The sequence below is a fragment of the Xiphophorus maculatus genome, chromosome 13, assembly GCF_002775205.1.
Source record: "Xiphophorus maculatus strain JP 163 A chromosome 13, X_maculatus-5.0-male, whole genome shotgun sequence".
NCBI classification, from domain to species: Eukaryota; Metazoa; Chordata; class Actinopteri; order Cyprinodontiformes; family Poeciliidae; genus Xiphophorus; species Xiphophorus maculatus.
This window is the reverse complement of record NC_036455.1, coordinates 13,646,625-13,670,506: the sequence shown is the minus strand read 5'-3', so window position 1 is coordinate 13,670,506 and position 23,882 is coordinate 13,646,625. Positions and strand designations below refer to the sequence as shown.

The 23,882-nt window shown below is 40.8% G+C and overlaps 2 protein-coding genes across 2 annotated transcripts; one reads left to right on the top strand and one right to left on the bottom strand.

Moving 5' to 3' along the window:
- Positions 1 to 671: 671 nt before the first annotated feature.
- LOC102219055 (kelch-like protein 31) lies at positions 672 to 11,096 on the bottom strand. The gene is made up of 7 exons (XM_005802867.3): positions 10,931 to 11,096; positions 6,029 to 6,416; positions 5,392 to 5,540; positions 4,957 to 5,303; positions 3,138 to 3,437; positions 2,816 to 2,991; positions 672 to 2,079 (listed from the first exon to the last, which is right to left on the bottom strand). Exons 2-7 carry the CDS (start codon positions 6,328 to 6,330, stop codon positions 1,290 to 1,292), a joined length of 2,064 nt encoding a protein of 687 aa, XP_005802924.2. The 5' UTR covers positions 6,331 to 6,416; positions 10,931 to 11,096; the 3' UTR covers positions 672 to 1,289.
- A 1,440-nt stretch (positions 11,097 to 12,536) lies between these two features.
- eloa (elongin A) lies at positions 12,537 to 23,615 on the top strand. The gene is made up of 12 exons (XM_005802868.3): positions 12,537 to 12,704; positions 14,887 to 14,943; positions 15,098 to 15,210; positions 15,535 to 16,007; positions 16,773 to 17,101; positions 17,769 to 17,877; positions 19,259 to 19,411; positions 19,517 to 19,614; positions 20,588 to 20,768; positions 20,850 to 20,979; positions 21,251 to 21,393; positions 21,483 to 23,615. The coding sequence occupies exons 1-12, from the start codon at positions 12,633 to 12,635 to the stop codon at positions 21,542 to 21,544; spliced, it is 1,920 nt and encodes a 639-aa protein (XP_005802925.1). The 5' UTR covers positions 12,537 to 12,632; the 3' UTR covers positions 21,545 to 23,615.
- The last annotated feature ends 267 nt before the right edge of the window (positions 23,616 to 23,882 follow it).

The window sequence follows — 23,882 nt, the reverse complement described above, 5'->3', positions numbered from 1 at the left end:
AAATAAATCTGAACGCATTGATCCTAATGAAACGGTCCTGCAAGTTTAAAAATACGGTGTTCAACCACAAGGTGGCAGCATTGCCTCGTATTCAACAGCCTGGTGATTATTGGGGTAAAATGGATGTCAAAGTTCAGGTTGGTGGTTTATAAACGTTACAATCTCTAAAAATCAGGTTTTACCCTCAGAGCTGCAAATGTCCCACCAGAGGCTGTTGTTGTTTACCTTTTAGTAAACATCTAAACAAAATCACTTTTATCATTTAATTTTTAATTGATTTTTCTGCTTATGAACCGTTTCAAAGAACAAAAGTCATTATGTATTATACATTCATTTCAGTGTATTGTACTTATTATAGTAGCTATATGGCACCAGAATACAATTTAGGTGCTTTGAAAACTCACTTTTTTAGTAACTTATTTCTATTTTAGGTCTTAAAATTGAAAAAGCATAAAACCTTTACATAAAATTTAACATACACATTGTCGTCTGGGATGTTATTGGGCTGTAAAGGTCAAGGGTCAAAAAAAGTGCAGGTCACATTCTGCAGACCCTACACATCCTGGACACAAACTGTAGAGTTTTACCTTCATGTCGGCCCAAATCGAACACCTGGCAGGTGGAGGAGGATCTCCAAACGCTGTTTAATACAGAAAACAGCAGAAGCAAAATGTCTGGACCAGATTGTCTTTATTCAGTGAATCTCCACCAAAACAATCCAGAGTTTTGATCAAATGAGTTACATCAGCATTTTGTTTTTACAGTGGTTTACTCCACAGACCGAAGACTGGAGTCTCACTGGTTCAGTCATAGTTGCAGTAAAAATTTAAACTTTTTATTGATTTATTTTTCATTAGCTTTACGAGCGTGTTTTACATTTCTCTCATTAAGACGATCTGATTTATCACTTTTTATGTTTGATTCTCCACATTACATCACATTAAGTAAATTAACAGGTTCACTCCTTCATTCTGCTCCATCTTTCCTGCTCATCCACCTGCTCCACTCTTTTCCCTTCCAGCTTTCTCTCTAAACTAGCCTCCACCTGCAGCTTCCTCTTGTTTTCTGCTCATCAGCACAGATAAATTAGCTCCACTTTAATCAGAAGAAAAGGAGAAACTCTTCTGGTTTTCTCTGCTCCCCATATTGATACATATAGAATAATTTTTTGTGCTCCAGGTTTAGAACTTCCTTCCTTTTGCAGGTTTTAGAAAAGCTATTATTCAGGTGTGAAATGTTTGCAGACAGAAAAGTCCTCGGACATGATCATGGTTTGGCTCCGGGTCGCGCTACGCCTTGGCAGGAGCCATGCTACTCTCCCTGCTCCGGTTCTTGGCGGCCTGCTGCGGGTCTTCGTGGCCCGGCGTGTTGCGGTGTTGCTGCCGGCGCGTCGCATTGCGGGGTGGCAGGGTCAGGCTGCAGCAGGACACGCCCACGGTGGGCTCCGGGAGGTCTTCGGCTTTGGACCAGCTGTCGGTAGCCGGATGGTACTTCTGCACAGCCGCCTTGTAGCGCTTCTCCGCCTCGTTCCAGCCGCCCAGCAGGTACAGCTCGTCTCCCAGTGGGGAGAGGCCGGCGGTGCTCACGCCCAGTGGGAGAGAGGCGACCCGACCCCACGCCCCGCTCTCTGGGGAGAACACCTCCACTGACAGGACATCCACCCGCTCTCCTCCGGGCCCCAGCTGGCTTCCACCTACAACATAAACCCTCCCTCCGAGGGTGGCGGAGCAGTGCCAGCCACGGGGCGTCTCCATGGGAGCCTGCTCGGTCCAGGTGTCGCTCTCCATGCGGTAGCGGGCCACTGACCGGGAGTAGGCGCAGCTGATGTAGCCGCCGGTCACCAGGATGTCTCCGGAGGGCAGAGTGGCACTGGAGTGGCAGCAGCGGGGCACCTCCATGGGGGCTTTCATCTGCCAGGTGTTGGAGGCCGGCAGGTAGCTCTCAGTGGTGGCCAGAAGACCCTCAACGTTGCGACCGCCAATGGCGAACAGGCGGCCGCCGCTGGCAGACAGGGAGAAGTGGGTGCGGCGCTGACGCATGCTGGCCAGGTGCAGCCAGGTGTTGAAGCGAGGGTCGTACCTGATGGGTTGGAGGAGAGACAGTGACCTTTATCTGATTCACAAAACAAGTAGAGACAGAAACTGGCTCTCAAAGTGTTGGTTTCCATTTCTTGGCCTGATGGTTCTTAAGGCTTTCTGAAGGTTGTTCTTTGAGAGCTTTTCTCTAGATCAGTTGTCTGAATCTGCAGTCCTCAGAGGTCCTGCAGCGTTTAGATGCGTCCCTTGTCCTCCACGTTTGAACTAACTGGAAAACTGCCTCATCATGCAGTCAAGCTCTACAGTGGTAGTTGTTATTGTGTCTTGTCTCTGTGCTGTAACTGCGAAGTAATTTCCCTGCTGGGATGAATAAAGTACTTCTATTCTATTCTATTCTATTCTATTCTATTCTATTCTATTCTATTCTATTATACAGACCTCTGCTAATTGACTTATATTAATAAAGGTTTGCTGAAGCAGAGCGACATCAGGAATACCAAAGTAACCGGATTGGCTTTCCTTTGTTGGTGTCAGCTTTTGGATTTTCTTTCACAATTGTCTTCAAAAACATCCATTATTTCTGCTTGTTTTACAGAAGCAGGCAGATGTGGTTTAGAGGTCAGAATTAAGTAAAGAACAAACAGGAAAATAGAGCAGAGTCTTGGACTGTTTATCAAGCTCATGTAAAAGAGTTTACAGCAACTCTGAATGCTTGGAAGGAAAAGGCCAAGCGGAGGTTTGGATCAGGGTTGTATTCTTGTTAGGATTAGCTGGTTTACCTGCTGAGCGTGCTGACGGCATGCTTGGCCTGGTTGCGAGCGTCGTTCTGGTCCTCTCCTCCGGCCACGTACAGGAAGCCATCCATGACGGCCACGCACTGGTTAAAGCTCTTAGCCGGAAGCTGGGTCAGGTGGCGCCAGGTGGCTCCTCCTTCACGAGGGTCCCTCCACAGCACCTGAATGGGAAGGTCAAAGGTCAACAATAACTTGGCTCATACCCTGCATTTTAGGAAGAGACCAATCTTAAAAGGTTGTTACTAAAAAAGGCAGTTTAAATTTGTATGTCAGTAATTAGTGTTACTGTTGCCATGTCAACACTGACCTCTCGGCTAAGAGCCCTCTCAGTGAGTGACGGACGTCCTCCGATGGTGAGCAGAGTCTGCTGGGCCCCTCGGACCTGAGTACGCCGGGACTGCAGAGTGTTCTGCTGGTGGGGCAGCAGATGGTAGTTCATGGCATCGACCAGCAGGCGGTGACACTGGGGGTCCAGCATCATTCGGGGGACGGGCTGGATCTGGCTCACCAGCTCGCTGGCTGGAATCGTCTCGAAACGGACTTGGGACAGAAGCTCAGCAGCGTGAGGCTGACGGGAAGCGTCAAAGTCCAGCCACTTATTGGCGAGCTGCAGGAGTCAGTGAAGAGTTTCAGTGTGCTGAAAAAGGGCATCATGAAGTCACTAATTCCTCATTTCCACTGAGTTTGTGGGTTTGTGCTTTTAGGTACACTATAGCCACTATAGCCTTTACTTTAACTGGTTCTTCCCCGGATCTAGCTGGGTTTTGCACTCAAGTGATCTGACTGACAGCAGACTGCATTCATTGATTGGCTGTAGTAGTTGGGAGGTGAACTACAATTTGACAATCCCATAGTTAAACTTGAAGTCCAAGCTTCAATTGTGGCAGAAGAAGGCATACAGTGTCAACTGGACAGGCCAACCCACAGCTTCTGAGAAACTGACTGTACATCATCGGCGTTTCAACTACAGCTCCTGTAGTTCCTGACCACGCCCACACTCAACTTGGGTAGAAACAAACGTTGAACAAATAGAGTGATTCTTGACAATGGAGGAGGAGCTTATTTTATGGTTTGGCGTATTTAGGAGAACGTTTCCACCGCCAGTTGGATTGGGCAGGTGGGGTTAATGTGGCATCATTAACCCAGTGCGTCATGTTTGTCGTTGCACAAACATGACTAGAATGTCTGGTGCTTGTCAGAAGCTGTGATGTTTTTCTGTCCCCCAGTAGCTGCAGCCTAACAGTACTGAACCATTGTCCTGTGTACCTACAGTTGAATGGTGCCGTACGCATTAGATGTTTCTAATGCTTTTACAGTGGAAACAGACAAGAGTCACCAAACTGCAGCAACTAATGCCGCACTGCACAGTGGGAGTGAGGCATAATGAGTTCAGATGGTGGGCATGTGTGTTTACATCGATCCTGTTAGATCTTAGTGCTGCATTTTTATAGTTGATCACAGTATTCTTTCACCGAGACTTGAATTCTCTGTAAGGATCATGGGTCGAGACTCGACAGGTAAAGACATTCAAATCTTCCTTGTCCACCACAATTGCTGATGGTATACCACAGGGTTCAGTGTTTGGGGCATTTCTCTTTTGTAGGCATTCACTTCCACTCTGTAAAATTATTTATTATGTGTTATGCTGATGATACTCAGCTAAACGTGATTAATCCATTCAGAGGCTCAGAACCCATGAATTTAACAATCATCCATCAGCAAAGTTAATAACATAATTAAACTGAGCTTTTGATATTCGTGAAGGCGTTCATCTACAGAACGGAGCAGCTGTTAACTCACTGACAGACTCATGTTCTGCTCAGATTATAAATACTAAAGTCTCAGCTGCTCATCTATTTCCGTTGTGAACATGTATATTAATAAAAAGCATACAGTGTGAGTTATGTTTAGAGATTTCAGGTCACGGTGGACATGTGGGTGTCTGGTTGGAAATGTGGGTCTGTGCTGGCTGGAGAGCAGCTGGTCTGGGGTCTGTTTTTGGACCCTGCTGTAAATAGAAGGAATGAGCCGAGATGGGTAAATACTGGGAGTGTTATCTTCTTGGAAAAGATTTGAGAAGAGGATATAAGTTATTCTGGGGGAGCATCTAAAGTTTGACCCCTGACCTGGAAAGCCGTGACCTCTGATGGCAGGACCAGGGAGTCGTCCTGCAGGAAGGCGGAGATCTGCTCCAGGGTCAGCTGCGTGAACAACGGCGTTTCGGCGAACTGGACAAAGTTTTCCAGGACGAAGCGGCGAGCGGCGGCGCAGACGGGCAGCAGTCCGTAGGCTGCGGCGATGTTCCAGATGTAGACGCAGGTTTGCACGTTGAGCTCAGCCAGCAGGAAGTCCACGCACATCTTCAGGAGCTGCGGGATCTGCAGGGTGGCGGCGGCAGAGACGGTGCATCCGATGGTGTAGAGGGACATGTGGACACGGCCCATGTAGGCAAAGGTGATGACGTTGGCGAGACCTGGAGACAGACACATGAAAACCTTCATGAATAACTTTTATAATTCCTTATGAAGGTTAGGAACTTGATGTGGCATGAGAGAACGGACCCAGCGGTGACAGGGAGGGGAGCTCCAGGCGCTTCATTCCAGGGTCTTTGGCCAGAATCTCCCTGAAGTACTGGCTGACCGAGGAGATGACCAGCTTATGGACGTCAAAGGCTTTAGTCTTACAGGCCAACTCCAGATCGGTCAGAAACCTGAGCAAGTAGGGAGCAGGAACCAATCAGCAGCCGGCCTGAAGACAACAACGTCCACCTGTCAATTTATCCATCCATCCAACCATCCATCCATCCATCCATCCATCCATCCAACCATCCATCCATCCATCCATCCATCCATCCATCCAACCATCCAACCGTCCGTCCGTCCGTCCGTCCGTCCATCCGTCCATCCATCCAACCGTCCATCCATCCATCCATCCATCCATCCAACCATCCATCCATCTTTAGTTTAACTATATTTCCCTGCAGCTGTAATGTTTGATGGTTTATATCTGAGCAGCGGCCATTACTGAATCACATCTGGATGATTGTTACTGAATCACATCTGGATGATTGTTACTGAATCACATCTGGATGATTGTTACTGAATCACATCTGGATGATTGTTACTGAATCACATCTGGATATTTCAGCATCTTTTCTCAGAGCCTGGTTCTGATCCAGATGCGGCGGCGCAGACTGACTTTTCCTGCCGCATCTTGCTGAGCTCGTCCAGCAGAGCGTTGCCATGGAGAGGTCGTGTGAGCTCGCTGCCCAGGCCGAGCCCACGCTCCCCGGGTTTGATGACGGGCGGCGGCAGCGGCAGGTTGAGGCTGTTGAGCTGAGCGATGTCCAGCGCCGCGATCTGCTCGATCTTCTTCACCGCCGCCTCCACCACCACCACGCCGTCGCCCCGGCTCTCCACCTTCACCGGCAGGGAGCTGGGGTCCATGATGGCGTCTGTGGCAGGTTTCCTCTGACGGACGGCCTTCTTCTTAGGCGCCATGTTTGATTTCAGCTTCAGAACTGATCAAGCTGTCAGGATTGTTCCTGGTTCCCTTGGTGGTTTTGCTTCAACACAACACACAGCACCTGAAGAGGAAATAATGGGACACAGAGAGAAAAACTCTGTTAAGCTGTGTGGAATATGGAAAAGAAAAAATGTATATTTCCATCAAAGACTCTCAGAAAATTTCTAGAAAATTTCTTATTCTAAGAAAAACTGAGCAAGATCCTCAAAATTCCTCATTTTAATTTTTATTAATTTTTTGTATAAAATTGCTACAAAATTATTCTAGAATGTTATTATTTTATCCTGGCATTATTATTACTTTATTCCCACATTATCAGAACGATATCTCCATATTGTTATGACTTTAGTCTCATATTATTGCAACTTTATCCCCATATTTTCTTGAATTTATTGTGCTAATGCTATGACTTTATCCCTGCATTGTTATGTCTTTATTTTTGCATTATTACATTCTCTCAAAATCAAAAAATGTCTTATCCTGGTGCTAATACTCTGTCGTTTGGTGCGGCTTGTAAAACCAAACTAAAATGAAAGTGACTAATCATAATTTACTCATGACTAAACATGTTATGTTGGTCTGATATGAACATGTATCCAGTAACATCTGCAAACGCTGCTGAAAACCAGTTAACACCTTTGCTGGAACCAACCAGACCGTCGCTGCCGGACAAACTTTGTCTCCTTTAGGAGGTGATAGTGGCTGGCAGGTGCAGGTGCAGGTGCAGGTGCAGGTGTGCTGTGCAAGGCCAGCCAGAAAGGAAGAACTGAGCTCCAGTTTGTGTTTTACAGCCTCTCTACACACAGAGCAACCGGGGAAGATCTGCAAGTGAAACCAGAACCTGACAGAGACGGCACAAGTTGTTCATGGAGGCCGGGGAATTAATGCAGAATAATGAAATAATATTAACTCTGACTTGTTTTATGTAGATTTTCTGTTCAGGATATGAACTGAAGGCTCTAAAGTCTAATTTGTTCTCAGTTCCTCTCAGAGAATAAAAATCATATGAACAGCAGAAATGCCAGATGTTCTTTAAAGTGTTGATTTACCATCCGCCTCAGCATCACCGTTATCTTCTTCATCTGCTCCGTTTGTGAAGATTGCATCGTTTCATTTTAATTTAGTTTCCAGTTTCTCTTAAAGTTTTATTTTAATTGCATCTGTGATGTCCAACCAAGCCACAAACAAATCACAATGGAACAGATTTTACTTAAAAACAAACTCAACCAACTGAACGACATCATATAAAAAGCTGCATTTAACAGTCAATCTTGGTTGCTTGTCACGTTTCAACAACCAGGCAGTTAAAAACATCTCAAACTCGTCACACAGGCATTAGGCCTGGACAACAAACTGCTCCAAAAGTTATTTTCAACCATTTTCAAGTAATACAAAACTTAATAAACTTTAAATTCTAATAAAATTTAACACTGGAACCAGAAAACATTTTAGATATTCATGATAAATCAACAAAACAACAGAAACAAGAAATAAAATGACTTATGAGTCTCTGTTAACAAAAAGTTCCTTCAGTAAAAGGTTTAGACCGAAGACTTTTATCAGCCAGTTTTTGGTATAAAAAGAGAAAAACCATGAATTGATTGATTGATTGATTGATTGATTGATTGATTGATTGATTGATTGATTGATTGATTGATTGATTGATTGATTGATTGATTGATTGGTTGGTTGGTTGTTGTGGCAGAGCTACCAGTAAGATAATCGTGAAACCAAATCAGACCAAATTTCAGCCACACGAGGAAATATAATCCAATCTCTGAGTGTATTAGTTTCAGTTGTTTAGATTTTACTTTGACTAATGTGCGCTTTTAGGCTCTGAAGTCTAAAATAAAATAAAATCAGTGTTTTTATCGAATCTTTCTGTTTTAATGTCTCTTTCAGGATTTCAGTTGGCAGTAACGAGGTCCTCTGCCTCCGAAACCTGAAACTGTCAAACATCCAAACTGAAACAGTTAAATGTTTTCTGCCTCGGCTGAAACCTCTAAAACTGAACGGCCTCCACCACAGACGTGAACATGATTCACGCCTCTATCCCGTCCTCCATAAATAGCACATTCCGGCCCGCTGGGCCCGATATGGACGGAACCGGGTGGGACTCGGGCCGGGCCGGACCTGCAGCTGTTGTTGGTGTCACATGAAGGGGAGGGGGCTTCACTGCTACAGAAAGTAAAGACACCCTGCCTGAAACAGAACAGCAACAATCCAGCAGCAGAGACTCTGCAGAACTTCATTTCATCTACAGCTGCACTTCTGATTCACTCCAAAACAGACTTCAAAACACAAATGTTTAGTTTCAAAGAATGAACATTAAATAATTATACACATAAATGCTGCAAGAAGGTTTGAGAATAAAGTTCCAGTCCAAATCAAATCACAATTTTGTAAATTATTACAGCAAAGGAACAAAAAACTGTTCAGTTTTGATTAATGTTCTCCAGTACGCTGATGACTATGTCTTATTTTCAACAAATGTCAGAGGTTAAAGCATTTGTTTTGGTCCATTTGTTGTTAATCGCCCCCAAAAAAGAAAGAAATTTGGCTAGGCCCATGCTAATGCTAAAGCTAACACAAAAAGTAATGCTAATGCTAAAATTTAAGTTCAATTAGCTGGTTTAATTTTAGTTGTACCCTGGAATATTACATTATTTTTGGGGCATACTTTGCAATATTTTTGTTCTAATTGTAATTCAAATAAAAACAGATTAAAATAAATAGTAAACTTAAGTTTAGCATGATTTAATGTTTTAGAAGATATTATCAAGCTGTAATATTTATATATCAAAGGAATTAAAAATCCGATTCAGTGATGCAAAAGTCAGGATTAACCAAAATAATTTATCCTTTTGGAGCCACAAATGCATCAGAAAGCCACGTTTTACATAAATTCAAGTTGTTGACATTTTTCAACTTAAAATGAATAACAGGATATCCGGGCTTATTTTGGAGCAAATGCATGAAAATAACAATCAGCTGTCAAAAACATGTGGTACCAAGGTCAGACTGGAACCAGTCCGACTGTCGGTATCATCATCATCATCATCATCATCATCATCATCATCATCATCATCATCGTCATCATCATCATCATCATCATCATCATCATCATCATCATCATCATCAGATTACCTTTAGTTTTACTCCTAAACAAACCAGGTAACTAACTTTAAATATTGTCAGATTTTTACGTCTGTACATTATACATACTATAGAAACTAAAGTGAATCACAATTAACTGGATATTATTCCTTGAAAATTATGTTTTTATTTTTAGCAATAACAAAAATTTTACTACATAAAGAAAAAAAGGGGGCGGGATGTTGAACAGTTGAGATTTTAATTTTTTTTTATAAATTTCCTGAAACAATTTATTTTAAAGAGATACATAGTGCAAAAAAAAAAAAACAAATATCAATACAAATATTAATAACTGTGTAAATATGAAATATATTTGTAGAGATTATTGGATTAAAATGTAAATAAAGCAACACTGGGGAGGGAAAAATATTTACTAAGTTTTATAATTAAGCTTATATAAACTAATACGTCCCAATTCTGCATCTGAATTAAGTTATTGAATCTGAAATCAATCAATTATTTGTCTCATGTTGCTGACAAACATTGAGAAATAATTTTTGACAGAAGTTCAGAAAATACAAACCAGAGTTTGTTTATGTAAGCTGTTTTCCTGATGAGAAATGAAGAGAAAGATTCACTGAAAATTATTTACAACCAAAGATCCTCCTTGAGTTTCACAGAAACAGAAATGAAATACATTTAAAAAGCAGATTATTTACAGAGTGAACACGTCTCTTTAGTTTCTCAGAGGAGTTTCTGATTCTCCAGGCTGCAAAGTTTTCATTTTGTTCATCAGAGAGACAGACTGGGGCTGAAAGTCTAAACTGTTTGTGTCCAGCATGTGTGGGGTCTGCAGAGATACTAGCTGCCATTGTTCTGACACTAAACCTGGAAGGAGGGAAGATCAGCCCTGGTGGTTAATCTGAAAACCAGTTAGAAACAGACTGAATATGCTGGGTTCACTGGAAAACAGAGAATGGAGTGTCAACTTAAAAAGTTTCATTAGTTTGTTACACGTAATCAAATTAAGTTTGTCAGACTTACTGAATTTACATTTGTTTAACATGACAAGTTTATTAACTTAACATGTTTATTTGGATAAACTGAATATGATTCCTTGTAAAAAATGAACTCAGTTTGTTTAAGTTGGATCACCTGTTTTCTTTTTTCAGTGTATCTGTGTCAGTTTGCCTGTATTAAAACGTTTACACTTTTAATGGTTTAAATAAGGAAATAATAATGATAATATGACAAGCAGTGGATAAAACAGAGTTTCTGTCCTGGTGTTCTGGTTCTGGTTCTTCTGCTGTGTTTCAGTCTTTTTATGACAGCAGGTCACATATGATTATCAACAGAGTATTTCACTGAAAAAGCAGCTGAAATCTAAAAACCCTTAAATATCCTCATCAGTACCACCTTAAATGGTTGGTACTGAAAACCTGATTTCCCAGCAGAAATGGATTAAATTCAAAGTTGTACCTTTTCCTCCTTCCTCTCTTGTTCCTTTCGTTTCTCTCGTGTTTCCTTCCTTTATGTTTAGTTTCTCAGTTGTTTTCCGCTTTGTCTCGTCCTTTAGTCCGTCTACAGGAGTGCTGTGTGTGTGTGTGTGTGTGTGTGTGTGTGTGTGGTTCAGGGTTTCAGGCTCCCACCAACAATGTGACGTCGGGTTCGTCAGAACCTCCTTCACATTTTCCACCTCCATCTCCAAATAGAGACTCTCTCCTTCAGCCTCCTGCCCAAAAATAGCTCCGAGTTTCCCAGCTGTCCCTTCGCCCAGAACCTCCGGCTGGGTTTCAGGTTCTGGTTCTGGATCCGGTTCCCTCCTGAACATCTGCCAGATTTCTCATTACAAAATGAAAACAAGGTCAGTTTTTTCTTCTCCAGATGTTACAAACAACCAGGAGAAATTATTCGGGATTTTTGATGAATTCAGTCGATTTTTGTTGTTATGTTTTCTCTAAAAATAAATTAATTTCTAAAGTTGAGCTGTTATGACCTCTCCTCATAAATATCTGAACATATTCTCAATTTTTAAATGTCACTATTTGTTGTTAAAGTCAATAAATGATAAATGAGTTGCAACTAAACCTTATGAGTAAAAAACAAGTCACTTTTTTAAAACAAATGTTGATTTTGTTATATAAAAGAAAAAACATAACATTATTTGAAAAATTCTGGATTAATTAAAAAAACACAGCACATTTAATAAACAAAAAATTAATAAATAACTAATGGATAAATAAGTAAAATAAAATAAATTAATAGAAATCTGACTAAAATAGATCAAAAATAGCTTTCAGAGAAGTCGCAGCAAATTTAATGAGTAAATAAATAAGTAAATAAATTTGTACCTTTTCTGAAACAAACTTTACTGTTTTCATAAAAATATCCCACATTAAATGTTCATGTCCATTCACAAAGGGTTCAAATATTTTGAACAAATAAAGAAAAATTAAAGCACATTTAATAAACAAAAGATAAATAAATGAATAAATGATGGATAAAATAATAAAAATAAAATAAATGAACCAAAATAAATGGTCATAAAAATCTAGTGTAAATTTTAAAATGAGGTCAAGGCCAATTTTATAGAAACATCGTTAAATAAGTCAATAGATTAATACATTTTCTGGATTAAATTTTGCTTTTTTTGCTAGATATCTAATATTAAAATATTGGGTTTTAATTTTTATATTAACATAGAAAAAAATGGCTATAGATTATGAGAAGAAAAAAGTCTAAAAATGTTCATGTCCAATAAAAAAATGGTTCAAATATTCAATAAATTAAAAAACAAGCACAGTTGAAGCACATGTAATAAATGAATGACTGAATATATAAATGACTTGGTGAATAAATATGTGAGCACGCGGCATCCTTGATAATTAAATAAGTGGAGTAATTTTGAAGTTGTTTTTATTTTGGTTTAGTTTTTCTGTATTAACAGGTCCGTTTTATACCATCTGTTAACGATCCTCCATCTTCGCCCTCTACAGTTTTCTGTTTTATTACAGAAAAGCCGAGTTTACTTCATGTTTGTTGGTGTTTTTTCTCTCTATTGGATGTTTTGTGGCAGCGGAACTCCTCCCCGGCCGTGTCGCTCTGCTCAGCCCGGATCCTGAAACAGTTTCCGGGGGACAGGGTACCAGCAGCAACAGCAGCAGAACCACCAGCAGCAGCCATGGCGGATCAGCTGCTGGAAACAGTGGAGCGACTTCAGTCCCGGATACAGGACAACCCGGAGCCCCGAAAGGTAAACCAGTCACCCGGTCCGAGAGAACCGGGCGCCATGTTTCTGAACCACCGAGTCCCGAGAACCGTCTTAAGCCGAGAAACGTCACAGACGTTCGGACACGGCAGCTTAGCGAGAGTCGTAACCGTTTTCTTCAATGATGCGTTCAGGGACTGCCGTCTGGCTCCGGCTTTAGGATTCCTTTAAATTAAATTTGACAGTTGTGGTTTACAGTTGTGTTTATAGTTGTTAAAAGTATCGCAAAGATATATATAATTGTTTTTATTACATGTTTCAATCATAAATGGGTCCTTTTTTGTGGGATATGACAGAATATTTGATAATTTATGAAAAAACTCAAGGCTACTACTGTGAGACGTTTAAATGCACCGGAATATTAGGAATATTTTAAAGATTACTCTGATTTCTCATGAAGAGTAAATTCCAGACAGAATTTACTTATAAAGTAAAAGACAACAGAACAGGATAGATTTAAACAATTTATTTCTCTCAGTAAATACTTGTATCTATAGATAGATGCACAGTAATGGCTGAGTTCTGGTTTCACAGGGGTCTTAATTGAAGGGTTGGGGGTTTAACAGGTGAATCATGTGACCAAAACAGGTATGAAAATAACTCCTGAGTGACAACGCCCAAAGAAACCCTGCAGTTTAAGTGAGAGGGTCGTGGTTTGTCCGAATGAGGCAGGAAATGTCCACCGATCAGTCAGAACTGATGTGTTTCCACATCAAACCTGAAGCATCTTTAAGGATTAATGATAACTTCAGCTTCCTCTTTTACTTTATAATTTAAAACAATGTAATCATTTTTAATCAAATCCAGGTGCAGACAGAGTAGGTTCCAAAACAGTCAAACTACAATCAAATCCTATTTAGCGTTCTTTAAACGTTTAGTTAAATTTATACGTTAATTAAATTAAAAATTGTTAATAGTTAAAAATTATTATTTGAACTATAGATTAGCAAAACTGTTTTTTCTGTTTAGTCTTTTTTTTACTTAAACCAACTGAAGTCAGGTGTGTATATCTTGATTTTGTTATTTGCATTAAATATTGTGTTTTAATTTTTATATTAACATGTCATTTTTATTGTCACATACCCAAATAGTTGTTAAAACTTAAATTAAATTTAAAAAGTTTAATATTAGAATTTAGCGAGCTTATTGTGTATTTCTTACACGTTAATACGAAATCTACCGTTAATAGCGCCAAGATTTCTGACATTTTGTGAATGCATCGCAGAGACGTCACTATATTTACTGAGCTTCAACTTGTTCATACTGGCCCATTTAACTGAAGTTTTCGCCCAAACGGAGCCGTGTCAGCCTGGTTCGGTGGCTGGTCGCTTCGCTGCGAGACACTGATGAAAAACTAACTAATCAAAATCAAACGGAACCGGTCCAATACCGGAACGCTCCAGTTAGAGCAGCTGTTAGCCGCTAAGCTAGCCGCCGTCAGTCCGGTCAGAGGAGTCAGAGGAGTCCGAGCTCCGGCTGAAGGCCTGAACGTTTCCCCTGCCCTGGTTCCCTGGAGCCGGGCCACAGCTGCGGGTTAAACACCGCATTCTGCGGGAGGAAGACCGAGAACCGCAGAGCTAAACTGAAGCTGACTGAGCTCGTCTTTGTTTTAACAAAGAGGAGCTGACGGCAGAGAGGCGTTCAGGGACCAGAAGAGGCGTTTAAGGACCCGAATAATCAATAAACCCAGATAATTTCACCCAGTTTAACTGAATTTATTACTTAGAGTTAAAAAACACAATAATTATTACATAACTATGTTTTTTCCCATTCATACAACACAAACCGAATATATTTGAGTTTTTGGTGTCATCGCCTTCATCCCATGACTTCATTCCCTTACATTCCTACATTTTTAGCTCAAATATGTTCCAGAAAATGTTTTCTAGCTTCTAATTCAATAATTTCTTATCCCAACACTTAAAGTTACTCTGGGATTGAAGACACAAAGCTTTGGGAAGGTTCAGGCGTCATTTTGTCCCGTACATCTTAAGGTGTCCAACGTTATGGAGACATTGTTGGTTTCTATGGTTTTAAATAAAAAGTTAACAAATTAAATGTTTCTGTGAGGAAGTAAATTCAAAGCAAGCATGAATAGGAGTCGATTTATTCATCTGCTCCTCCTGATTAGATCAGATCTTTAAACTTTAAACTGTTTGTTTTCCAGTTACTGAAGACTCTCAAGAGACTGGGAGAAGTGCAGATGACTGTGGACATACTGGTGGTAAGTTCTGCTCTCTTTAGAGTATTATTGAGGGGAACCGTGTTCACCTGCAGCCTGGGATGGGTTTCCAGTCTGTTAAATGACTCCCAGCTGCTAACGGTAACACGTAGCGCCGTGTTTTCCTGCTAATCTCCATATTTCTGTGGTTCCACAGAGAACTGGAGTGGGCAAAACTGTGAACTCCTTCAGGAAACATGACTACGCAGGAGAGCTGGCGAAAAGCCTGGTAGCCAAGTGGAAGAAGCTGGTTCCTCAGACTGCAGACAGGTAGCACCTAAACACGCAAACTGCATGAAACCATTAGCTGTCAGGTCTCCTGGTTTCTGTGTTTGGTTAAAGGAAAAGTCGATTTTTGTTTTTTTTTATAAGTTAAAAAATATCTATATAGAGATAATTTTCTAAATATATTATTTTATTTAATTTTTTATTTTAAATAATCATATGGTACAAAAATACATAAATTATTCAATAAAAATATTGAGAATAAATTATTTTTTATAAGAAATTATTTAGATGTTTATTAAATAATAATAATATAAATAATAATAATATTGATGTTTAAGGTTCATTTTTTCTGTGGTTTCTCCTCAGACCCAACAGTCACCCCAAACCAGCTCCCCAGTCCCACCACAGGTCCTACACAGAGCCGTCACCTGAGGAACAGCGCTCCTACGTGGAGGAAGAGGAGGACGAGGAGGTGGAGGAGGAAGAGGAGATGGTGTACCACTCAAACTACTCCCCCTCTCCTCCTCAGCAGCAGCAGTATAGCCCCCCGCAGCGAAGCGGCTACGAGTCAGAGGAATACGAGCCGGAGCCGAGCCCTCCTCCTCTTCCTCCTCCTCCTCTTCCTCCTCCCCGTAAGGAGATCCGCCACAGCAAACCGAGCAAGAACCATCACCACAGAGACGAAGAGCGGTGGCAGGCAGGCAGCGACCGAGGAGGAGGGAAGAAACGGAGCGCCGACCGGGAGAGGACCAACAGTCCGCCGCCGCAGAAGAAGCACAGCAGGAAGTCGACGCCACACGACACCAAGAAGGAGGAGAAGAAGAAAGGAGGAGAGGACGGTGAGTCTGGGCCGGTTCTGACCCGACACGCTTAACCTGAGAGAGATGATTATTCAGGCGCACACTTTGAGTTAGAGAACTTCCTGTTCCAGATGATCACCAGGTTTGCTGACAGGAAGTCCTGAACCGTTTCCTGAGAACTGCTGACTCATCGGTTCCCTGAGCCGTCGCCGCGGTGACGGTGACAGATAAACCGGCAACGTTTATCTGTCAGTGTGATTAATAACACCTCACTGTGGAAAACTACTTATTCATTCATTTATCTATTTAGTTTCAATCATTTGGTACCAAAATACAAAAATTATTAATCATATTGAGTGAATTAGTTTTATGAAATAACAATAATTATAATTCCTACTATTATTATCATCATTATGCTCTTATAATAATGAAATATCTATATTATTATTGACAATAACAACATTTAGTGCCAAAACTTCCTAAAACAAGATGAAAATATGACTAAATATAAGTCTACATTTTTTATTTGAATATTTAAATTATTACTTTTATTATTTTTGTTCCATTTGTCGTCATAGTCTTTAATTTATGGAGCCACATACTTATGTCATTGCTGTGGTTTTGCAGGTTTGTGGCACTAATATTTTATAATCTTATATATATTTTAAATGGATGTGTTTTATTGAGATTCACTAATGTTTATTTCTATCCACTGATTTAACTGAAAGATAAAATATACCAGAATAATCTTATGTTTCTGAAACTGCTGGTTGTTGTTGACGTTTCTCTGCTGACCGTCACCAGGTCGACCCCGACCACCGAAGGACCCGCCCCCCTCCAAGGAGGACGACGATGACTTCGAGGCGCACACCATGTCCTTCGAGTCGTTCCTCACGTACGACGCGCCGACTCCTGTCAAGAAGAAGAAGAAGCAGCAGCCGTCGTCCTCCTCTCACAGCAGACCATCTCAGTCCTCCTCCGGTTCATCTTCGCGTCAGAACAGAACGGCGGCCTCCTCTTCCTCCTCTTCCTCCTCTTCCTCTAAAGCGAATAAAGCGAACGGATCTCAGAGCTCCAAAAGGAGTCACTCCGACTCCAAGTCTTCAGAACCCAAACCAGAGAAACGCAAACGGGTGAGAAATCTTAAGGTCAAATAATATGTGAAAGCTTCTTCTTCTGTTTAATGTGTATATATTTTTAATTCATAATAATAAAGTCATAATATTACTGAAACACTGTCGTAAGTCAAAAGAATTGAAATAATACAAGAAAAAAGTCATAATGTTACCAATTTAAAGTTGTAATAACACCAGAACGCAGTGTTAATATCAGTAGTAGTGTTATAAGAACTCAACACGAAAAATTATTTTAAAATTCAGTGAAAAATGTTGAGATAAAAATACGTTGAATATATCAGCATCAAATTATTACCAGTAGCAGGACTTTGAAACGATCCTGAACATTTCTGGAGAAAAAACTATTGAACTGAGCTGGAAATGTCAGATCCTGATAAATATTTGTTCCTATTAAAAAATTATTTCTTGCTGATAAAATTACGACTGTGTTTTCATAATTAAACACAAATCCTAGAAGCTCGGCCCCAATACTCCGCCGCACAAATAAAAAAGAGATCATTTAAATAAAAGACACTGTTTGAAAATATTTTCTGTAATTTTTTTTTTTACAAAAGAAAGAGAGCAAAAATAAAGATTAATAACGGAAACCAAATCTAGTATGAAAAAATCGCAGATTGTATTTTTAAGCCATATAGTTTTTTAAGTTGTCATTTTTTCCGCTCAGGTTGTGGAGGCTCTTCCGACGCTCCCAGACATCCCGCTCCCAGCGATCCAGCCCAACTACAGACCTCTGCCCTCCATCGACACGCCGCTGTCGCCTCAGCGCCGCAAAGGTGACGGCTTAACCTTACTGTGAAAAAAAGGCAGAGAAATCTCATTTTAAACCGCAAAAATGGAAATATTCCTGGAAAATTATTCCAGAAATATAAAAAATGACATTTTAAATAGAGGAAACTTCAATTAGAAGAATAGTTTTTTGGTCAAATCCAACATTTGCTTAGAATAATAAAAAAATATATATGTGGAAGTGTCAGAGTCAATACAGAAAATTAAATAAATCTTACAAAATAAAAAATTAATCAGCCAAAAAACACATTTTTTTGTCATTTTGATGTGTTTGCTTTATAAACTTTGATTCTCACGCAGTTATTAGATGTAATAATGTTATAATTCCAGTTTGATGGATATGAAGCAACATTCCTGCAGAAGCAAAATGTTTTCATAATTTGCACAGAGGTTGTGTGGGTTCTTGAAATCCTTGAAAATGCTTCAATTTCAGTGTTTTCAAGGTTTGGAAAGTGCTTGATTTCTGTCTAAAGTCCTTGAAAGTGTTTGATATTCAGTTTTGTAATAAGTGCAATATAACGCTTGATTCAAAGCCGAAATTTGTTATTTACATTTGAAATCAAGTATTTTTTATAAAAGACAGACAGTTTTTTTTCTCACTTTCTGAAGTTTAATCAGGCTAAACTTGTTTTAGTTCAGTTAGAAGTATTAGAATTATCTCTATTTACTAAATACCAGAAAACGAGAAACTTTTTTATGTGATTTTTTAAAATTTGATTATTTTTATATTTCTTTTACCATTTTTTGTATCTTGTGTTTAAGCATTTCATTTGAGCAGGAAGGTCGTTTAATTTAACATGATTTGTTTGGATCAGTTCAGTGTAATGGATATATTTCCAATGGATCAGTGACTTATTGATCTGTGTGTTTGAAGTAAAGGTTGCCGTAAACTTTACATGCTAAACACTGTTATTGAAATTGGAGGATTTGTTTTGTAAAAGTTTAGTTTTGTTCTTGGACCCATCAGGAATCCAGGCTGTATGTGAGAGAAACTTTAAAAAATTATATTTTAGTTTCTTTACACCTGCTGTAGAATAAATACTAATAATAATACATTTTGTCATGTAATAGTGGATTGAAACTACTTTTTTAGTCTGTGTGTACTGTTTTTATCTAGAAGTCGTTGTGCTGGTAACGTTTGAAAACTTACTGTGAACAGTTTGAGTTTTACTGGGAAAGTGTTTGATGCAGATTTTTCTCTGCATTCAGCCTCTTTCTGTTCCGATTCCATCAGTTTGGATGTTTGTAATGATTGAATGTTGCAGACGAACCTCCTGAAGTTTCCTCATGTTGAAACTCCTGCAGTAGTTTCGGGTTTCTCTGGCTCAGGCTTTGATTCAGGTCCAGTTTCGCTGTTTTCACTTCCAGTTCCCGTGTGCAACGACGAGGAGGACGCAGGCTTCACCGGGAAGCGCTTCAACTCCAAGATGGTGGTCTACTCGGGGTCGAAGACGTCCTACCTGCCCAGGATGATGACCCTGTATGAGCAGTGCATCCGGGTTCTGCAGAACAACATCGACTGTGAGTTCTGCTCCAGCCGTTCTGAACCAGAGGCTGCTGCAGCTTTTTAATTAGTTTTTCTGAGAACATAATTTCAACAGTTTGGCGTCTCTGTTCTCCTCCCAGCCATTGCTGAAGTGGGCGGAGTCCCCTTCGAGATCCTGGAGCCGGTTCTGGAGCGATGCACTCCTGAGCAGCTGTACCGGATCGAGCAGAGCAACCAGGTCAGTCCGAACCTCGAAGGTGAAATATGATGCTTCTTTGAACTGCTTGAAGTTTGCTTTGTAAATATTGATATTCCAGTTTCTAGTATATATTTACTCATAATAAGTAATATTTTCTTAGTATCAAGCTTTTATATCTTACTGAGATAATTAAGTACAAAAACACTTAAAATAAGAAAAATATTCTAACATAAAAGCATCTTGGTGACAAATTATGATTTTTCTAAGCATATGCTTAAAAATATCTGCTTAGGTTTTTCAGCATAAATCTCCTTAATTTAAGATATTTAATCTTAGTAAGATTTCGGTTTTTGCAATGTAGGACAGATCTCTGGGTGATCAAGTATTTGTTTGCTCAAAATCCTAATAACAAGATTTTAGTTTGGTGAGTTCTGCGTATTTTGAGCTGCTTTAGGGCCTCTGTCACTTTAAATCCTAACAAGCTGTTGCTGGCCACGCCCCCCAACTCAATATTTACACTCACGTGAAAATGGCTGCAATTATACAACCGTACATTTATGAAAAGCGTCAGTAGAGTCTCCTGCACGACCAACCAGAATACAGCAAGTGCTTTCTGGATGGTAAGTCAAAAACAAAACACCTGGTTTTTCCATCAGCCGTTGTACAGTGAATACAGCACTAAAACCAGCTGACCACAAGTGCTGGGGCTCAGCTTTGGTTGCTAGGCAATGGGGGAACTCTACTGGGGTTGCTAGGTAAATGTCAGTGCCTGCTCATTTGTGACGTTATATTCTGGAGGTTTTTGAAACGACTCATTCTCCAGACACCAAAAAACTTTTACTTATTACCAGAAAGAAGTTTGGTGTTGATTAGGTTGTTTTTAGAAGCAGCGGAAAACAAAATGGAAATGTAAAAAAGTGCAAAATGTGAATTTTGCATAACAGGTCCCCTTTAAAGCTTCAAGTTTCAGCGTTGTTCTGAGGCTGAGAGTTTCTGCTCTGTCCTCACTCAGTGCTTCACTGAGGACTCAGACGAGCTCTGGATGCGTCACTGCCGGCGGGACTTCAAGCGCGAGTCTCCCCAGGAGTTCGAGTCGTGGAGGGAGATGTACCTGCGGCTGCATGACGAGCGCGAGGAGCGGCTCAGGTTGCTCACCCAGAACATCAGCTCTGCCCACGCCAACAAACCCAAAGGTAGGCGGGGTTTCGCCCGAGTCGCGCTGTGATGCCTGAGCTCCCGATGGGAACTGAGATCCCGAGCGCTGTGTCCTGCAGGACGGCAGGTTAAGATGGCGTTCGTGAACTCAGTGGCCAAACCGCCGCGGGACGTCCGCCGCCGCCAGGAGAAGTTTGGAACCTCCAGCAGTTCGTCATCGACCTCCACCGCAGCTGCTTCCCCCATCAAGTGAGTTTCCCATGACCATACATCAGATTTATCACTTTACATTGATTTCTGACAGATTTGAGCATTTTCCTCTCATCAAGTTGTTGATCTGTTGGTCAGAGGAGGTTCTTATTTGTATGGCCACCAGGGGGAGCTTTTACTCCGAGGTCCCGATTAGGCCTGTCACAATAATAAATCCTGCCGGATGATAAATTGCCCCACATTGGGAGCAAATGCAACGGTTTTGTTTCTACTGCGTCTCAGTTAAGTCTCTGTTCTTTGTCTCTTTCAGAATAAAACCAGCATCCTCTGACTTTGCTGGTGACTCCAGTCACTCCTCTTCACATTTCAGCTCTCCAGCCGGTTCGTCCCGCTCTTCAGCGCCGCCTGGAGGAGGAACTGTTCATCCCGGCCGGGAAAAGCCACAAGTCAAAAGTGAGTTTGTTCTGATTTTAATCAGGTGTGTTGATGTTTATGTGTAGTTATGATTGTGTTTAACTCTCCTGAACTTGTTCCTGTTGCAGAAATTGCCCCCATGATGGCGAAAACCATCAAAGCGTTCAAGAACCGATTCTCCCGCCGGTAGTCTGCCAGAATCCGAAGGAAGGTTTTAATTTAATTGTAGCTGCTTTTTTCCTCCAGACACACACGGCATAAACTTCACGGTACTGCTGAGAACACGGCTTCCTTTCTGCAGCTTTTTCAGTATTTCCCTCCGGTGCCGACAGCACACAGACACAGGTGGACATCTTTAACCGCTGGAACGTTTTCACCGTTTGGGAACTGTAGATGTTAGATGGTTCTGCTTTTCTGAGCTGAGCACAAAAACTAGAAACAAACGTGGAACCAGAGAACGCGTCGGTTTGTAGATGTGAACAGAATCAGCATCGGCTGGAACCAGCTCTTCGGGTTCGATCTGGGTGACTTTCAGAAAATCATGCTTTGCTGCAGAAAAATCATGATTTACGGAGATTAATACCGAGAAATATGATTTCATTTATTTTATCCCAACTCCCTATTTGCATTAATTGTGGTTCTGATCTCTGTCTGGACCAGCTGGCCCGCCTGGTAGAAGCAAAATAACGTCCTGTTGGTAGATGGTATTAATTGGATGAGGTTGTGGAGAACAGGAGTCCAGTCGTCTCTGTGGAACCAAACGTCCTGCGGCGGTCCGCTCCATCTCATATCTGGAATCATCTTTTTTAAAAAGGACAAACTGGAACGACATGAGATGCTTAAAGAGCAAAATGACCCGTTTTAAGGGTTTTTTTTTTATCTTAAACTTCAGTTTCAACCTTTTTTAAAAATCTTATTTAAAATCATAATTTGAAGACAGATGATCTGGTGAAGAGCTCTGTTACCAGCAGCCTGTCAGGATTTTTCTCATATTTTATTAATTAGTAAAAATGCTTTAGGAAAACTGTCTGGTTCCCAGAGAGCTGTTTGCTGAAATAGTTTTTTGTCTGCTGCTTGGCCCAACTCTTCTTTGGTTTCCTCTTGCTATCTGAGGAATTTAACTACTTTTCATGATATTCCCAGAGATGAAGAACAAGAACCGGATCATAAAGGGTCTTAGAAGAACTTATGTTTAAAGGAGTAGAAGAAAGCCTGGTTTCCTTGGAGGACTGGCTCATTAAAGAAAACCAGTTTCCTGTTTGGAAGCAGATAAACTTTCCAGCACAGATTGCACAAAACCTTGATTTGAAAATTAGCCTTATGAAGGTTGCAGCTGTCTGACTCATCTGGACGGCCGTATGTTAGGAAAACGCACCTGCAAACAGGAAATCCTACAGGTTCTTTATTTTCCTGGCTCTCTGCTGCTCACTCATCAGTGGGATTTTTTATGTTTTTAAGTATTTTAACAGACAGGAGAGAAACATCGAGCATCTTGAGATGAACCCGACTTTCCTCTGGCTCCAGATCATCAATCTACCAGAATAATACTGTGAATTCAAACATTATTTGGGTGGGTATGTGGGTAACAACGCGCCTCTGGCCTCACAGAGACACATCTGTCATGTTGCGTACAGAAGAGAAAGATGAATTTTAAAAGTGTCAGGCTAGCAGTTTGCATCTGTTTTCAGTCTTTGTGCTAAGTTAAGCTAACAAACGGCAATTGGATCAGACACCTGCTTTGTCTCTTCAAAGAAAACAAGTTGAACGTTTTCTTTTTAAGGTACTTAATTAAATGAGCTCTCGTTCCTTTTCCTTTCTGACCAAATGACACTAAACCTTCCTGCTGGTCGCTTCATGGCCGCTGGGGAGCCGTCGTTGTTAGGAAACCGAGCCGTTCAGATGTGATCCTGTAATTCCTGGTGATGTTTCAGTGTGTGTATAGGGAGGAGGGCTGAACTGTAAGCAGAAACACACACCCTGCTGTCTTATTTTTACCTCTGCTGTGGCTTCAGGTCCTGTTCTCCCCCTGCTGGAAGTCTGTTTCTGTCTGCTTCACTGTGACAAACTGTTTCTAATGAGGGAAGTTCATAGGACCTTTGCGGCTTCAGCCCTTCATCACCATGAGATGTATTTATTTTCAGAAATGGGACCTGGTACTCTCCCTGCAACACGGGCTCCAGTAGATGGAAAAATGTAATTTTATTAGATTTTAATAAATGTTATGTGGTCATTTTTATTAAAATTGACTTTTGCCCTGACGAACTCTCTGTGTGGAACTAATTTTGAATGAAAATGTCTGATTTTGTGTAGAAATATATGGGATATGGATATTAATAAGGAAACTTTTCGGAGATCTGTTCTGTCAGCTTTAATGATGAATGAGAATAGGGCTCCTCAGATTCTGCCAATCAGTCCTAATAAAATCTGTTTTCCATTTTTATGGTCTGATCAGGGCTTCATGTAGTTCAAACCATCACTAGACTTTAGCAGGAAGAATTAAATTTCTCTGAAAGTGTCTGGTTTGTTTT

Coding starts and splice junctions, on each gene's coding strand:
- eloa (XM_005802868.3), top strand. CDS start 12,633: ATGGCGGATCAGCTGCTGGAAACAGTGGAGCGACTTCAGTCCCGGATA. Junction 16,008..16,772: donor GAAGAAAGGAGGAGAGGACG/GTGAGTCTGGGC, acceptor GACCGTCACCAG/GTCGACCCCGACCACCGAAG. Junction 19,412..19,516: donor TCTGCAGAACAACATCGACT/GTGAGTTCTGCT, acceptor TTCTCCTCCCAG/CCATTGCTGAAGTGGGCGGA.
- LOC102219055 (XM_005802867.3), bottom strand. CDS start 6,330: ATGGCGCCTAAGAAGAAGGCCGTCCGTCAGAGGAAACCTGCCACAGAC. Junction 5,541..6,028: donor AGCAAGATGCGGCAGGAAAA/GTCAGTCTGCGC, acceptor CTACTTGCTCAG/GTTTCTGACCGATCTGGAGT. Junction 5,304..5,391: donor CCCCTCCCTGTCACCGCTGG/GTCCGTTCTCTC, acceptor GTCTGTCTCCAG/GTCTCGCCAACGTCATCACC.